Source organism: Piliocolobus tephrosceles, chromosome 11 (genome assembly GCF_002776525.5).
Source record: "Piliocolobus tephrosceles isolate RC106 chromosome 11, ASM277652v3, whole genome shotgun sequence".
Classification (NCBI taxonomy): Eukaryota; Metazoa; Chordata; class Mammalia; order Primates; family Cercopithecidae; genus Piliocolobus; species Piliocolobus tephrosceles.
In genome coordinates this window covers 116,461,631-116,479,913 of record NC_045444.1, presented here as the reverse complement: position 1 = coordinate 116,479,913, position 18,283 = coordinate 116,461,631, and the positions used below count along the sequence as shown (strand labels likewise).

The 18,283-nt window shown below is 44.6% G+C and overlaps 1 protein-coding gene across 1 annotated transcript in view; it reads right to left on the bottom strand.

Moving 5' to 3' along the window:
- Positions 1 to 395: 395 nt before the first annotated feature.
- Positions 396 to 18,283, bottom strand: part of FBXO36 (F-box protein 36) — a 97,096-nt gene continuing 79,208 nt past the window's right edge. Inside the window, exons 4-5 of the mRNA XM_023193927.3 lie at positions 16,713 to 16,885; positions 396 to 2,782 (exon numbers count right to left, since the gene is read on the bottom strand). Coding sequence (XP_023049695.1) covers positions 2,594 to 2,782; positions 16,713 to 16,885 — 362 coding nt within the window. The 3' untranslated portion in view covers positions 396 to 2,593. The remainder of the gene's footprint in view (positions 2,783 to 16,712; positions 16,886 to 18,283) is intronic.

Here is an 18,283-nt window from a genome sequence, read left to right as displayed (position 1 = left end):
AGGCAGGAGAATCGCTTGAATCCAGGAGGTAGAGGGTTCCGTGAACTGAGATTGAACCATTGCACTCCAGCCTGGGTGAAAAGAATGGAACTCTGCCTTAAAAAAAAAAAAAAAAATTGTGTGGCATTTCACTCTGAAATATTAAGACATAAAGCAGATTTATCCATCCACATGAAAGCTGTTAATAGAAGCAGAAAGTCAAGACCATCGCTGCCTATTACCACGTTATGGGATCGTCACATGGACACGGAAAATGAGATGGGGGAGGGAGGGACAAAGTGTTTCAACCGCTAAGGATGCTGGGGACACACAGGATGTTCACTTGATGATATTGTTTCTATTTTGGCAAAAACAATTATAATCAAGTAATAAGGCACTCAGATTATTAGGGCAAGTAAGTATTGAAATAATTGAATAGTCTGTATTATTTTAGCTATTATTTAAGAATAGTCCAACATATTAATAGCTCTTATTTTTATTTACATTAGCATCTATTTTTATAACATTTTATATGTAATATTATTATATACTATATATAAGTGTATATTGTAAGTATAATATATATGTGTGTAGGTATATAGTGTTTTCAAACTGCCATATTTGTGTTCTTATTGATTCATGTTGAATCGACTATTACGCATGTCCATAAGCTTTCAGAATCTGTTGATAAAACACTACACGTGAAACTTTAATCATTTTGCACTGATGTTACAAATAAGTTACAGTTACATATTTATGAAGTTATGTTGACATACATAATTGTGGTCGTGTCTGCATCCTCACAATAAAACCTATGTTCTGTCACTGAAAATAGGCCATGAGTGAAGTCTGCGAGCTCAGGGAGAGCCAAGGCAGCCAGAGCTGTGCAGAGCACGTGCCCTCCTGCTCTGAGCTGCCTGCTGGTCACCTGTACCCGCCCTAGCAGACTCTTCTGAGTGGAGAATGAGGCCTGGGTCTCTTGACAAGTAAAGCTTTGCTCTGTTCTTGGACTAAATCCAGACATAACTATGTCAGGGTCCTCATGTGCCGGGAAGCAGATTGCACTGAATCTCACAGTCACGGAAAACTTCTGACTGTGTACTTCCAGCAACGAGAGCAGGGAGGGCTAGGTTGAGGGTCTCAAACTGGCACCGGGGAGCCCAATGACTGGGTTCTAAGGGTGTGTGAATGAAGATTAAAATCTTGTTTGGTATTCCATGGGTTTAGTTTTTTTTTAATGTCACTAAGCCATGCTGTAGAGCCCTTCTGGAAGGACTTAGGTGGGACAAAGAGCCAGAGTCCACAACTTCTGTATTGTCCACGGGGCCCTGGTGCATCATCCTGGGCAGTTTCTCTGGCACCAGAGGTATGTGAGTTTTCCTAGGTAGGAAAATGGAGGTTGCAGGAAAGAAGAATTTATAAGGCTATATTATAAGGTCATGTGGACGTAGAAAGCTACTTCGCTCTGTAACCTAAAAGGAGTCATTAGATTATTTGCAGCTAGGAGTTCATTTTCTAGGGGTACTTAATAATCATAAAAGTGCAGAGAGAAAAACATTGTTAAGTAACCCTTCCCAGTGAAGTGACCTTTCTCCCCTAGGACTGTATTCTTTTTACCCCTCTGCCATGTTAACAGCATGCAAACCGTATTTACATTTTTACTAAGTTAACTCATAGCCTGTTTTCCTAAATACCCTTGTTGAAAATGGTAGCTGTTCTCATTCCTTTGGGGAAACGGCATTTTTCTAAGAAATGTTTATAGGTTTTGGCCAGACGTAGTGACTCACGCCTGTAATCCCAACACTTTGGAAGCCGGAGCGGGTGGATCACTTGAGGTCAGGAGTTCAAGACCAGCCTGGCCTACATGGCGAAACTCCACCTCTACTAAAAAGAAAATACAAAAAAAAAAAAAAAAGTTTCTAGGTTTATTTAACAATGTGAAGTAGTCCTGGGAAGTTGTACTTTGAGCAAGGTCCGCAAACAGGATGCCTGCACTTCTCCAATCATGCTCCAGCGCCAGGTCGGAAGCTATCTACATGTGGGGATGGAGCCTGGCATCCTGGGCCCCCAAGGACAGGGCCCTGAATATGGACTTAGCAGAGCAAAGTTGGGAAGGCAGCTGCACCCACCCCGAGTGCCTCCTGTGGTACCTACCCTTCACGGTTCCTGGTGGGGACACTCAGCCACCAGCTTCATGGCTGGACTCACATGACACAACGCCAGGAAAAAATTCAAAAGCACCATTACCCTTTCCAATGCCTAGATAAAACACATGTCTAATAAAAACCTACTAATAATCATTTATTGTTTGTTTATATACAATAGAAGCGTCTTTTCTAATGGGTGTGGGATAAGCAGGATGATGGCCTATGGGACTCTCTGTCTTGCAGCCCTTGTCCTGGGGCCATGATTTGACCTCAGAATTATGGTGACTCTAGCAAGGCACTGGGGAGCCAGATTCTGCTGCATTTGTGTGCAAATCCTCTATGAGTTTCAAATGGCTCCATGCATCAACAAAACCTCTTAGTTCTTAAGAAAAGGAGACGGAAGAGATTTGGACACTGAAGAGAAACACAGCCGTGCCTCAGCTCCCTGCTGGTAGGAAAACATGTGCCTAAGGTTGCTTTTCTCTCAGGTTTCCACATTTTTGTTTCCTCTTGCGGAGCTGCCGCTGGAGCTGGAGCTTGTTGGTGAAGAACAGCTGCCTCCAGCCCGTGTCCTCCGCTAGGGCCCTCACGTCAGCAGTGATGGTGTGGCAGGTCGACTGGACTATCTGTTCCCACAGTTTATCAGACATGCACAGCTGTGAGTGGGAAAAGTCAGAGGTGGGTTACAGCACACGTGTTAAGTAAAAGCCATTTACTCGCTCAAACTCATTATCAAACTCCTGCTGCCTGTGGGACACTGGGAGAAACACTACCTGTGCCAGACACAGGTCCTGCCTTGAGAAACCTCCTCTTTGAGGAGAAGAGCCAGACACAAATATCTAAGTGCACGTGTATCTGAAGGACATACCTTCTGCACACACTTTCACTTCCCAGTGATGGCAGTAGAAACAACATGCTCCTGCTAACACCAGGTAACACTCCCTCACGCAAGGGAAAATGTGCTTATTCTCCACCTTCACCCCCACCCCACTGCAGCCAAGTCCCATCAGTCACTGTCAACATCTGGGTGATGTTTGTTGCCTCTAGTTAATTCCAATTCATCTCTATTTATCTATGTATGTATTATTTATTTTTATTTTTGAGATGGAGTTTTGCTCTTGTTGCCCAGGCTGGAGTACAGTGGCTCAATCTCGGCTCACTGTAATCTCTGCCTCCCGGGTTCAAGAGATTCTCCTGCCTCAGCCTCCTGAGTAGCTGGGATTACAGCATGCACCACCACACTGAGCTAATTTTGTATTTTTAGTAGAGATGGGGTTTCTCCATGTTGGTCGGGCTGGTCTTGAACTCCCGACCTCAGGTGATCCGCCCACCTCGGCATCCCACAGTGCTGGGATTACAGGCATGAGCCCGGCCTTATCTATTTTTTTTTTTAATCTATCTTTTTTTTTTTTTTTTTTTTTAAGACAGAGTCTCACTCTGTTGACCAGGCTGGAGTGCAGTGGTTTGATCTTGGCTCACTGCAACCTCTGCCTACTGGGTTCAAGTGATTCTGCTGCCTCAGTCTCCCAAGTGGCTGGTACTACAGGTGCACACCACCATGCCTGGCTAATTTTTGTATTTTTGATAGAGACAGGGTTTCACCATGTTGATCAGGCTGGTCTCGAACTCCTGACCTTGAAATCGGCCCGCCTCAGCCTCCCAAAGGGCTGCGATTACAGGCATGAGCCACCATGCCTGGCCAGAGTTGTATTTATAATTTGCTCCCTCTACCATCATTCCATCTTCTCTCTGTCTTTAGCTAGCACTTAGCATTATGCTAAGCACTCTGTTTAGCATAATGGTTATGCTAAACAGCAACACTGAATCACATGGTATCTACGGACCCCAAAACTTTTTGATGTTAGACGGGTCATTCATTATCTTATCTCCCCTTTCACAGTCCTTCAAGGTTTAGTCCTTCAACTCATCAAGATGCTACACCCAGTGATGTGATCCAAACCTTCTCCAATTCCTGCAAGGTGTGAGCAATTTTGGTGTTGAATGTAGAAGATGTTCTATTCTTCTGTTAGCTTTTGCCACGGCACACCATAAAAAAAGAATGAAACCATGTCCTTGCAGCAGTGTGGATGCTGCTGAAGTCTGTTATCCTAAGCAAAGTAACACAGAAACAGGAAACCAAATATCGCATGTCTTTACTTGTAAGTGGGAGCTAAATCTCGGGTTCACACAAACAAAGGCATGATTGCTGTCCCCTCATAATGGAGCACCAGAACAGCCTCCATGGCCCATACCCAGCTTCCCCCTACCCATCCTGCCTCCTATCCCAAACAGCAGCAGCCCTGGCCAGCCCTGTTGTGCTGTCCTCCCCTGTGTCCTGACTTCCTCCTGGTGAGGAAGAAATGTGTAAATGTGATCTCTACCTCCTGACACCACTATATTCACTTCTGAACAGAAAGCGGTCACCACTCCTTCCTTCCATACTTCATGCTCTTCTAAAAGTACTCCAATAAGGGAAGAGAATGGCACAAGTATACACATGTAACAAACCTGCACATTATGCACATGTACCCTAGAACTTAAAGTATAATAAAAAAATAATAAAAAACATTATGAAATAAAAAAATACAAAGGATCAACAAAATAAAAATTGGCTTTTTGAAATAAAAAAAAGAAATAGAAATGAATAGTACAATAAGGCATAATTGCTTAAGATCCTTTCTGCATAAACATCAAAGCAACAGCTATTATATTCACATAATGGTTATGCTAAACAGCAACAATGAATCATATGGTATCTACGGATCCCAAAACTTTTTGATGTTAGACAGGTCATTCATTATCTTATCTCCCCTTTCACAGTCCTTCAAGGTTTACTTCCTCTACTCAGATTACAATCTCTTCTAAATATAAACAAAGGAAAACTTTTAAAATGTCTTAATATGAAAAACAGATCATTTGACCCTCCTTTAAAAGATCTGAACTCCAGCACCAACGTGGATTACTATCCCATTACTAGCACAGTACATTTCAGGATATTAATGTGTCTGGTAATAGAGATTATGGGAGAAAACTACAAGATTTGGAGGGAAAGGAAATAATTCTCAAAAGAGCTAAAATTTCCACTAGTATAACTTCATTTATGACTCATCAAAATTTTATACTGAAAATATTTACAGTTTTGTCTCATATTATAAGTTGGTGCACAAAATACCCCCATCTATGACTCCCAAACCCTGACGATCTTTTGCTTAGCACAAGTTGCCAGGTTGCAAAACGGAAGGTTCTATAGTTCTTAGCTACTCTGATCCAAAGCCCAGCTAACCATGGATTTAGCTCCCCCTGGTGGTGGTGCATGAATTTTGCATACATAAATTGTCAAGTAAGAGAATCTTAGGGCTTATCTGCTTAAAAACTCTCCCTTTGCAAATAGGAAAACCAGGGCTGAGAGAAGAGAAGGGAGAAGGATGCTGTTCCAGGTTCATGCTGGGGAGTGGCTGAGCTAAGAACAGAACAGAACCCAGCTCTCCAGCCTCCTGCTGATTTAAACACAGCACACTGCCTGCACACAGTGATGCTAGGAGATCCCCTCCCGCAAGCTTCCGGCCTTCTAGAGTCCCTTGAGACATTTGATCTGTACTACCTTAATATCGATTGGTCAAATTCTTGGGCCAGGTCGAGCACAGTGGCTCACTCATGCCTGTAATCCCAGCACTTTGCGAGGCTGAGGCGGGTGGATCACTTGAGGTCAGGAGTTTGAGACCAGCCAGGGTGATGTGGTGAAACCCTGTCTCTACTAAAAATAAAAAAATTAGCCAGGGGTGGTGGCAGGCTCATGTAATCCCAGCACTTTAGGAGGCCGAAGCGGGTGGATTATTTGAGGTCGGGAATTCAAGACCAGCCTGGCCAACATGGTGAAACCCTGTCTCTACTAAAAATACAAAAATTAGCCAGGTATGGTGGCGTGCGCCTGTAGTCCCAGCTACTTGGGAGGCTGAGGGAGAACTGCTTGAACCTGGGAGGTGGAGGTTGCAGTGAGCCGAGATTGCTCCACTGCACTCCAGTCTGGGTGACAGAGCAAGAGTCCATCTCAAAAAAAAAAAAAAAAGAAAGAAAATTCTTGGACCAAAGCCTTAGAATCAGGTTGCTGTAACACAAGAAAACACATTAAGAGCACAAGTGCTGGTTCTACCTCAGATCTACCAAGCCAGATGCTCAGGGGATGGGCCTGGCATCTGTGTTTTCACCTGTGCCCCACGGGCTTCACCTGCTTGGCCAGACACCGGATTTATGATCATAGTGGGGTTGCAGACAATAGGGAAAAATGTGTCTTTCCACAGCCAAAAAGTGACAGAGGAGTGGTTTTCTTCCTGAGTCGTTCTCCTGGTGATTCCTGAGTCACAACCAGGATGAATGTGTTTATATGCCTGTCATGACCGTCCCTTTCCCAGCCTGGGCCTCAGCCTTCTCATCTAGCTGCACTGGCAGTTTCTTCAGGCTTACTCTGCTGCAGTTTGGAGGAAATGGATAGCATCAAGGCCTGGTGCTATCAGGGGCAAGCCACTAGGCCCCCCAGGCAGGTGCCCAAATGGCAGCACACCTTGGTGAACTTGCCTCAGTCCAAGACTGGCCCCAGCCTGACAGGTGTGGAACTCTACCCTGAGAAGTGTGGAACTCCACTTTCCAGTATGCTGGTTGCTCATCCACGGCTCCAGGCTGCAGGCTCCAGGCCTTGATCACATGGAATCAGAACAAAGGCAGACAGCTGGATGATCCTGATTGCTGGTGGCATTAAGTGTAACTGGATACTTCCAACCTCAGCTGTGGAATAGCACCATGGACTCCCCGGGCTGGGGCCCCTTTCACAGACTCCCCACATAGTCTGGCTCTTGGCATGTGTCTTTATGCTTCTAACGCAGACGTGATCCTACGGAGTCAGGTCTGGCTGTGGGAGCCTTTCTGTCTTGTAGAGGTGACCCTGCACACCCCACTCCCAACAGGCTCCATGAAAACCACCCTTTGACCATGTGTCTGCAGATGTGCCCGCTACTCCCCAGCCTCTCCCACTTCATTTCCAGTCATATTCTTCCTTTGCTCTGCTCAAGAATGTAAGCTCCTCAAAGGCAGGGACACGTGCATCTCCCCAGAACCTGCCACTGTGTCTGGCCCACAGCAGGGGCCCAGTAATGACGTACTGACTGCACACAGCCCTGAAGTGTATCCATTTATCACCTGGTCCAGCAGTCAGGTGCCTGAGGATCAGGTCCCTGGCCATATGACCTCGGGCACATTAATTAGACTTGTTGATCTTTAGCTTCCTTATGAATAGGATGGCTGGGTGCGGTGGCTCACGCCTGTAATCCCAGAACTCTGGGAGGCCAAGGCAGGCAGATCACCTGAGGTCAGAAGTTAGAGACCAGCCTAACCAACATGGCGAAACCCCGTCTCTACTAAAAATACAAAAATTAGCTGGGCATAGTGGCGCACACCTATAGTCTCAGCTACTCAGGAGGCTGAGGCAGGAGAACTGCTTGAACCCAGGAGGCGGAGGTTACAGTGAGCCGAGATTACGCCAGCCTAGGCAACAGAGCAAGACTCTGTCTCAAAAAAAAAAGTAAAATAAAATAAAATAGAATAAGGATAATAATAGTATCTACATCTTAAGATTTCTATGAGAACTAAGTAAAATAATGTAATTAGAAAACTTAGTGGAATGCTAGACATACAGTAAGTGCTCAATAAATGTTCTTATGGGCTGGGCGTAGTGGCTCATGTCTGTACTCCCAGCACTTTGGGAGGCCAAGATTGGCAGATCACTTGAGGTCAGGAGTTCAAGATCAGCCTGGCCAACATGGTGAAACCCCATCTCTACTAAAAATACAAAAATTAGCCAGGTATGCAGGAGGGCACCTGTAATCCCAGCACTTCAGGAGGCCGAGGCAGGAGAATCATTAGAATCTGGGAGGCAGAGGCTGCAATGAACCAAGATCGTGCCACTGCACTCTGACCTGAGTGACAGAGTGAGACTCTATCTCAAATAAATAAGTAAATAAATGAATGAATGAATGAATGAATGAATGTTATAGCCTGTGACCCAAGGTACACACTTATTTCCTTTTTTCCGTATGCATGGAGGCCTATATTATAGTCCAAGTACACTACCTATACCATGCATATTTCAATATATTTCTTTGATTATTTTAAACAGTTACACTTATGCAATTTTTTTCTACAGATAAACATGCAATGCAAATTGTATATAAGTATGGAGCATTTATAAATACAGAGGGGGAACAAAAAATCTGGTGAAATCAATTATCTACACTGTGTGTGGTGGCTCACACCCGAAAACCCAGCACTTTGGAAGGCCGAGGCAGGAGGATTGCTTGAGCCCAAGAGTTCGAGACCTGCTAAGGCAAGATAGCAAGACACGGTCTCTACAAAACACACAAAAATTAGCTGGGTGTGGTGGTGTGCACCTGTAGTCCCAGCCATTTGAGAGGCCGAGGTAGGAGGATTGCTTGAGCCCAGGAGGTGAAGGCCGCGGTGAGCTGTGTTTCTGCCACTGCACTCCTTCCTGGATGACACAGCAAGATAACCCTGTCTTAGGAAATAAATAAATAATTTGTCCATACGTTGATATCCTATGGCAATTTTTTAAATGGAGGAAGATTGATAGGTACTGATATTTTATTTTATTTTTGAGATGGAGTGCCAAGGCTGGAGTGCAATGACTCAATCTCGGCTCACTGCAAACGCTGCCTCCCGGGTTCAAGTGATTCTCCTGCCTCAGTGATTCTCTCAAGTAGCTGGGATTACGGGCATGTGCCACCATGCCCAGCTAATTTTGTATTTTTAGTAGAGATGAGGTTTCACCATGTTGGTCAGGCTGGTCTCAAACTCCTCACCTCAAGTGATCCACCTGCCTCAGCCTCCTGAAGTGCTGGGATTACAGGCGTGAACCACCATGCCTGGCCGGTACTGATATTTTAAAAGTGTCTAAAATATATTGTGAAGTAGAAAAAAAACAGATGAAGAACAATATGAAATATGTTACCACACGCTTTTTAGAAGGGTGTGTGTACCAGTATATGTACTTGCACATGCTATGCACACATGCTTCTACATGTGTAGAATATCTCCGGAAGGACACACAGAACCCGGTTAATACGGTTGCCACTGGAGATGAGAATCAGAGGAATGAGGGTCAGGACTGGGATGGGCAATAACTTTTTAGTTTATAAACAAGGATACATAATTTTTAAACATTTCCAATCTGACCATTGCAATGGATGTCAACTTTCCTTTTCAAAAATATAAACAAAATGGATATGGAAGCATTCAGCCACTGTTTTCTGGGAGGTAACTCTGGGCTAGACACTCTGTTAAGGTGGGTATATGAAGTCAGGTGACACAATCCTTGCCCTTGAGCTTGGCAGGGAGACAAGTCAAGGGGGTGGGGCAAGCAAGCACAAAAGGCAAGCAAGGGGCATTTGGAAGGTCCAGGTGATGGGTGAGTCAGAAGGAGAATATTCCTGGAAAAGAAAGCAGTGTAAGCAAAGGCAAAAGACACAGTAGAACACAGCAAACAGAGAGCTGCAAGGAGCTGACCTGGCAGGAGCAGAGGGTGGCAGGAGGCAGGGTGAGGGCCCCATGGCTGTGCTGGCTAAGACCCTGGACTTCATTCTGAAAATGACAGGAAGCCATTAAGGGCCAGTGAGCAGGATAATGACATGCCTAGAGTGCAATGTAAAATGACCAACCTGAGCTCACATGGACAAGCAACCAATGAAGCAACGAAGAGGTTCCCAGGAGAAAACCCACCAGAGTCCTGGAAGCAGGGATGAGTCAAGAAGCAGAAGACTTGGTTGGGCATGGGTGGCTCATGCTTGTAATCTCAGCACTTTGGGAGGCCAAGGCAGGCGATCCCCTGAGGTCAAGAGTTCAAGACTAGCCTGGCCAACATGGCAAAACCCTGTCTCTACTAAATACACTAAAAATTAGCCAGGTGCAGTGGCCCACACTGGTAGTCCCAGCTACTTGGGAGGCTAAGGCAGGAGAATCACTTGAACCCGGGAGGTGGAGGTTGCAGTGAGCCGAGATCATGCCACTGTACTCCAGCCTGGGCAACACAGCAAGACTCCATGTCAAAAAAGAAGCAGAACACTTGAAATAGGCCCTTTTGATACAACAAACACAAGGTTGGTGTGAACAAGCCAGAGATATTTTGCAGGCATGGACAAAGGGGAAAATGAAAGAGGAGCTGTAGGCTGACATTAGACCAACACCTGTCAGAATTTTGGGTTATCCTAAGACCAGTGAATTTTTTAAAAAGCAGAACAAAATAAAATGACAATAAATAACCAAAATAAGCGTGCTGCTGACTTTCACATTTTGTCAAATGAGAACAATTTTTAAAATGATCAGGTATTATTGCTAGCACTTCATAAAAAAAGAAATTTTTTTTTTTTTTTTTTAAGATGGAGTCTCACTCCAGGCTGAAGTGCGGTGACTCCATCTCGGCTCACTGCAACCTCTGCCTCCCAGGTTCAAGCGATTCTCCTGCCTCGACCTCTTGAGTACCTGGGACTACAGGGACACGCCACCATGCCTGGCTAATTTTTTGTATTTTTAGTAGAGATAGGGTTTCACCACGTTGGCCAGGATGGTCTCGATCTCCTGACCTCGTGATCCACCTGCCTCAGCCTCCCAAAGGTGTGAGCCACCGTGTCCGGCCAAGAAGGAACATTTTAACCATCCCCAAAATAGGAAAGACCTAACATCCACTGAAAGATGGTCATTTAAATGAAACAAGTTTAGCTTTATCAGAAACTTTATACCATCCTTATTAGTCTCCTTTCATCATGGATTATAAAGTCATTGATGCTGCTGGTTTGCTGGGCATGAACTGCTATGTCAACCCTTTTTGAAGAAGAGAGATTGGATAAGGATAAAGAGTTTTTGTTTTTTGAAGGATGAAACTAATTTCAGAAAAATAATTAATGCCGGGCATGGTGGCTCACGCTTGTAATCCCAACACTTTGGGAGCTGAAGCAGGGGCTTGAGCCCCAGAGTTCAAGACCAACCTGCACAACATGGCAAAACCCCGTCTCTACAAAAAATACAAAAACTAGCTGGGTGTGGTGGCGCAGGCCTGTAGTCCCAGCTCCCCATGAGGCTGAGGTGGAAGGATCACTTGAGCCCAGGGGATGGAGGTTGCAGTGAGCCATAATCACGCCATTGCACTCCAGCCTGTGTAACAAAGCAAGACCGTGTCTCAAAAAGGAAAAAAAAAAAAATTAATGTACGGGGAGAAAGAAACAGAGAAAGATTTAATTACTAAATGCAGTGCAGTAAGCTAGATTGGACATAAAACAGCAAAAGGACATTATTGAAAAAACCAATGAAATTCAAATAACATCTGTATTTTAGTTAATAGTATTGTAGCCAATATTAATTGCCTAGTTTTTATAAATTTACCATGGTTATGTAAGATGTCAACATGGGGGAAACTGGGTAATTGAAAGTTAAAAAAAAAAAAAAAAACAACAGGCCAAGCAGTTGCTCACGCCTGTAATCCCAGCACTTTGGGAAGCTGAGGCAGGCTGATCACTTGAGGTCAGGAGTTCGAGACCAGCCTGGCCAATGTGGTGAAACCCCATCTCTATCAAAAATACAAAAAATAAACAAAAAACAAAACAAAATAAAATAAAATAAAATAAACCAGGTGTGGTGGCTTGCACTTGTAATTCCAGCTACTCAGGAGGCTGAGGCATGAGAATCGCTTGAACCCGGGAGGCAGAGATTGCAGTTAACAAAGATCAGGCCACTGCACTCCAGCCTGGGTGATGGAGTGAGACTTTGTCTCTTAAAAAAACAATAGTAACAACAATAACAAACAGAAGAGAAAGGAAATAAGTGAAATTCCCAGAAGTAGGCCCTAGAACCAGGTGTCAAGTAGCACTGAACTTGAACAGGAGAGGAGCACCTCCCTCCCTGAGGTAAGAGGAAGGAGTTGGACTGGACACAAATAATTTGGTAATAAACTTCTCCCTCAGAATTGGAAAAGGAAGCCTTTTTTCATTATAAAGTAGTTAAATGAAAATGACTTATAAGGCCGGGCACGGTGGCTCATGCCTTTAATCCCAGCACTTTGTGAGGTCAAGGCAGGTGAATCACCTGAGGTCAGGAGTCCAAAACCAGCCTGGCCAACACAGCAAAAATTTAGTACTTTTGTCTACTAAAAATACAAAAAGTAGCCGGGCGCAGTGGTGGGCGATTGTAATCCCAGCTACTCAGGAGGCTGACAGGCGAGTTGCTTGAACCCAGGACGCAGAGGCTGCAGTGACCCGACACTGTGCCATTGCACTCCAGCCTGGGCAACAGAGTGAGACTCTGTTTCAAAAAGAAAAAGAAAATAACTTATAAATTCAGTGTGTAATAGGTAAATGGAACACAGATAAAACTTAGATTGACAACAGAAATAAGTGGTTTTCCTTCTTTCCCTGTGTGCAAATAAGAAAAAAAAAGTGGTTGGTCAGGTGCAGTGGCTCACGCCTATCCCAGCACTTTGGGAGGCTGAGGTAGGCAGATTACTTGAGGCTGGGAGTTCAACATCAGCCTGGCCAATATGGTGAAACCCAGTCTCTACTAAAAATGCAAAAATTAGCCAGGCATGGTGGCAAGCACCTGTAGTCCCACCCAGCTACTCAGGAGGCTGAGGCAGTAGAATCCCTTGAACCCAGGAGGTGGAGGTTGCAGTGAGCCGAGATCTCACCACTGAACTCCAGCCTGGGTAACAGAGAGAGACTGGGACTCAAACAAAACAAAACAAAAGTGATTAGTGTTATGTGGGGAGAATAAAAGCAGCAGCCCTGAGTCATGCTCCATCTTCTAATAATTCTGCTCTGTAAAGATGCTCAGGGCTGAAATCAGCAACCTAGAGAAGCCCTACTTTAGAGCACTGGCTAAATTAAGGAGAATATTTTCAAGACTGCACTGAAATAATAGCAGGACGCTGAGAGTGAAAGTAATAGTGGAAGTGAGTAAAACTTGGAGAGAAGGCAGCCGCTCAGCATGAGGAATAAATACCAGAAGTCACTCACTTGCTGCTGTTTCCTATCAAACCCTCCCCACTTGCAGGAGCAGAAATTTACTGAAAGTAAATAGAAGGATTTGATAGAAAATCAAATCCAGGCCCTGGCAACAGGGAAGAAACTTTTACTAGATCCCCACTAGTATATTTTATTTACGTAGTTCATTTAAAGTATGAATAATCAGCTTCTTCTTCTTCTTTTTTTTTTTTTTTTTTTTGACGGTCCCACTCTGTTGCCCAGGCTGCAGTACAGTGGTGTGATCTTGGCTCACTGTAACCTCTGCATCCTGGGTTCAAGCAGCTCTCCTGCCTCAGCCTCCCAAGTACCTGGGATTACAGGCCTGCGCCACCATACCCAGCTAATTTTCGTATTTTTAGTTGAGATGTGGTTTCCTCATGGTGGCAAGGCTGGTCTTGAACTCCTGACCTCAGGTGATCCACCCACCTCGGCCTCCCAAAGTGCTGGGATTGTAGGCGTGCGCCACTGTGCCCAGCCCTAATAATCAGCTTCTTATCAGCACCAAGCACAATATTTCAACTTTAGGATACTTATTTAATGACAAAAATATATACAATAGTACTTGTTTTCAGCTTTCCATTTTTAGGGAGGAAAATCAAGTAAAAAATATATTTTGGGGGGCTAAATAATGAGAACTTATGAATACAAAGAAGGAAACAATAGATACTGGTGCCTACTTGAGGGTGCAGGGTGGGAGGAAGGCAAGGAGCAGAAAAGATAACTATAGGGAACTGGGTTTAATAATTAACCTGGGTGATTAAATAATCTATACAAAAAACCCCTGTGACATGAGTTTACCTATGTAACAAACCTTCACACATACGCCCGAACCCATAATAAAAGTTAAAAAAAAGATATACACACACATATGTGGATATATACACACATAGATACACACATATACACACACATATATATACACATATATATATTTTTAACTTTTATTTTGGGTTCGGGCATACATGTGAAGGTTTGTATGTGTACATATATACACACACATACATACACACACACATATTTAATGTTTAAAAGAGAGGTGGGATTTCATTGTGTTGCCCAGGTTGCTCTTGAACTCCTGTAGTCCCACTTATTCTGGAGGCTGAATAGGAAGATCACTTGAGCCCAGGAGGTTGAGGTTACAGTGAGTTGTGTTCACACCACTGCACCCCAGCCTGGGCAACAGAGCAAAACCCTGCCTCAAAAAACATAATTTTAAGTAATATAATTTTTTTTGAGATAGTCTCAAAATGTATACATGTATACATACATGTATGTATATATACACACACACAGTCAAAAGGAATATATTAAGTACTATAATATTATATCACTTAAGGCCAGGCACAGTGGCTCACACCTGTAATCCCAGCACTTTGGGAGGCTGAGGTGGGTGGATCACCTGAGGTCAGGAGTTTGAGATCAGCCTGGCCAACATGGGGAAACCCTGTCTCTACTAAAAATATAAAAATTAGCTGGGCATGATGGTGGGCACCTGTAATCCCAGTTACTTGGGAAGCTGAGGCACAAGAATCACTTGAACCCAAGAGGGGGAGGTTGCAGTGAGTTGAGATCACGCCATTGCACTCTGGCCTGGGCAATAGAGCAAGACTTTGTCTAAAAAATATATATATATATAACTTAAAATTATTTTTTTTTGAGACATGGTTGTTTTGCTCTGTTGCCCAGGCTGAGATGCAGTGGTGTGAACACAACTCACTGTAACCTCAACTTCCTGGGCTCAAGTGATCCTCCTATTCAGCCTCCAGAGTAACTGGGACCACGGGGCGTGCCATGACACTCAGCAAATTTTTTTTTTTTTTGAGACAGAGTTTCGCTCTTGTTGCCCAGGCTGGAGTGCAATGGCGCGATCTTGGCTCACTGCAACCTCCACCTCCCAGGTTCAAGCGATTCTCCTGCCTCAGCCTCCCTAGTAACTGGGATTGCAGACATGTGCCACCACACCTGGCTAATTTTGTATTTTTAGTAGAGACGGGGCTTCTCCATGCTGGTCAGGCTGTTCTCAAACTCCCAACCTCAGATGACCCGCCCGCCTCGGCCTCCCAAAGTGCTGGGATTACAGGCATGAGTCACCGTGTCCGGCCATAATACTCAGCTAATTTTAAAAAAATGTATTGTAGAGATGGAATCTCCCTACTTTGCCCAAGTTGATCTCAAATTCCTAGGCTCAACCAATCCTCCTTCCTCAGCCTCCCAAAGTGCTGGAATTACAGGCATGAGCCACTGTGCCTGAACTAAAATTGATTTTTTAAATCAAGACATTTTATTGCATTATTGGGAAAAAATGTTGGCTTTTTAGATAATAAGATTATGTTTTAAATCATCTTGGAAAATGTTGTATGTTCTTTTACAAATGGACATTGCCCCAATACATTACAGCTAAATACCGAGCTAGTCAGGCTTCCTCAGTTGCAAGCAATAGATTCCCATTCTGATTAACTTAAGCCAAAAAGAGATTTAATGGAAAATTAGTATGTGTGTGACTGTGGGGTAGGGTTGGGGGGTCTAGAATTGAAGGAACAGCTGAAGGGGTAGGGACCAAGGCATCTTCCAGGATCCAGGGAGTGCAAATGACAAAGGTCACACTGAAGCCTTGACACTCACTGGCTGGCTGAAATCAGCACTAACTGTGCTTCCTGCTCTTGGGTTATTCTGCTGAGGATGTGAAGCAGTGAGACAGTGCATCTTGTCAGCTTCGGGCAAGGAAGAAAACGGGGCACTGCAATGGACAGCCCACCAAAACACATACTAGGAGACAGGCAATGCACAAAGGCTATTACCAGAAGAAATGGAAACGGATGTCAGGTAGTCCTCCTTGCCCTATTCTCTCTCCTTTTTTTTTGAGTCAGAGTCTTGCTCTGTCACCCAGGCTGGAGTGCAGTGGTGAGATCTTGGCTCACTGCCACCTCTGCGTCCTGGGTTCAAGTGATTCTCCTGCCTCAAACTCCTGAGTAGCTGGGATTACAGGTGCCTACCACCATGCCCGGCTAATTTTTGTATTTTTAGTAGAGACGGCATTTCCCCATGTTGGCCAGGCTGGTCTCAAACTCCTGACCTCAGGTGATCCACCCACCTCAGCCTCCCAAAGTGCCCTATTCTCTTATGCCACCATGCTTCTGCTTGGTTTTTCCCTGCCTTGGAATGCCCCCAAACCCAGATCACCTGTCCTCACCAATTTCACCCTCAAAAGCCAGATAAAGTAACCTGCTTCTGTGAAGCCAGGCAGAGAAAATCACTTTGCACTATCTTTGTACATTGCATACACATCCCTTGTTGAACTGATCACGCTGGATTGTAATTATTTGCGTGTACCTGAATCTCTACTATAAGACTGTAAGTTCTTTGAGGAGAGAAATGTCTTTTCATCTCTGCTGCTTGTGCACCTAAGACAGTGCCCATTACAAAGTTAGTACTCAACAAATGATTGCTATGTTAAAAAATCTTTTTAGAAAGCACATGGAAAATTCTATATAGACATAAAATAATGGAACGTTACCTTCGCAAATCTGTGTGATGTTTGGGAAAGCCTGGCAATGTCTTCAAGATCCAGATAAGAAATGATATTCAGGAGCAAATTGTCTGAGAGCCGTTCAAGGAAGTCAAATTTACCTTCGCACAAATTGATGACATAGTTTAATATTCTTGTACCAAATATTAAGGCAGTTTGACCTGTAATTCAAAGAAGCCAACAAACTAAAATGGTTATCATGTACAGTCACATAAGAGCTGTAACAACCATCAGTGGAATACAAGCTTCAGGGCATTTTTCCCCTGCGAGTGATGTTAGGTGACGCTGGGTCTTTCCTACTTTCACCGAGCTGCCTTTGGGACTAACCGAATGCATTTTTGAGGCATCTGTTTCCAATTGCTGTTCCTGCCCTGAGATCAGAAACTTTTAGGGACACTCACTGCTTAACACAGTGATTTCTGCATCCCCTTGATCTCATCAGCACCAGACTCCAGTCTATACCACTAACCTAATTGGTCTCGGCATTACCATTGTACTCACGGCCCCTCCAAGCGGGCAGCTATGTGGAGGAAAAATATGCTGGTCCACGTGGCTTTTCTGCTAGCCCTGCTACTCTCCATTGGTCTAAAACACATTGTCTCCTAATTTTAGTTGACTTTTGATCTCTTATTTCATTTAATTTTAATTTATTTATATATTTATTTTTTAGATGGGGTCGCCCAGGACAGAGTGCAGTGGTGCAATCATGGCTCACTGCAGCCTTGATCTCCCAGGCTCAAGCAATCCTCCTATTTCAGCCTCCCGAGTAGCTGGGACTACTGGTGTGTGCCCCATGCCTGGCTATTTCTTTAAATTTGTTTTTAGAGATGGAGTCTTATTATGTTGCCCAGGCTGGTCTAGAACTCCTGGGCTCAAGCAATCCTCTCACCTCTGCCTCCCAAAGTGTTGGGACTCCAGGCAGGAGACACCACACCCAGCCTGTTATTTTTATACATTGTGTCTACACCAAACTTTCTTCCTTCTTCTTTACCATCTCCTTTCATCCCTATCTTCATTTAATTGGAAAAAAACAAAAACAAAAAGAGGGCTGGGGGCGGAGGCTCACCCCTATAATCCCAGCACTTTGGGCGGCCGAGGCAGGCGGATCACCTGAGGTCGGCAGTTCGAGACCAGCCTGACCAACAAGGAGAAACCCTGTCTCTAATAAAAATACAAAATTACCCAGGCGTGGTGGCACATGCCTGTAATCCCAGCTACTCGAGAAGCTGAGGCAGGAGAATTGCTTGAACGCAGGAGGCTGAGGCTGCAGTGAGCTGAGATCACACCATTTTGCTTGGGCCTGGGCAACAAGAGTGACACTCTGTCAGAAAGAAAGAAAGGGCCGGGCGCGGTGGCTCAAGCCTGTAATCCCAGCACTTTGGGAGGCCGAGACGGGCGGATCACGAGGTCAGGAGATCGAGACCATCCTGGCTAACACGGTGAAACCCCGTCTCTACTAAAAAATACAAAAAACTAGCCGGGCGAGGTGGCGGGCGCCTGTAGTCCCAGCTACTCGGGAGGCTGAGGCAGGAGAATGGCGTAAACCCGGGAGGCGGAGC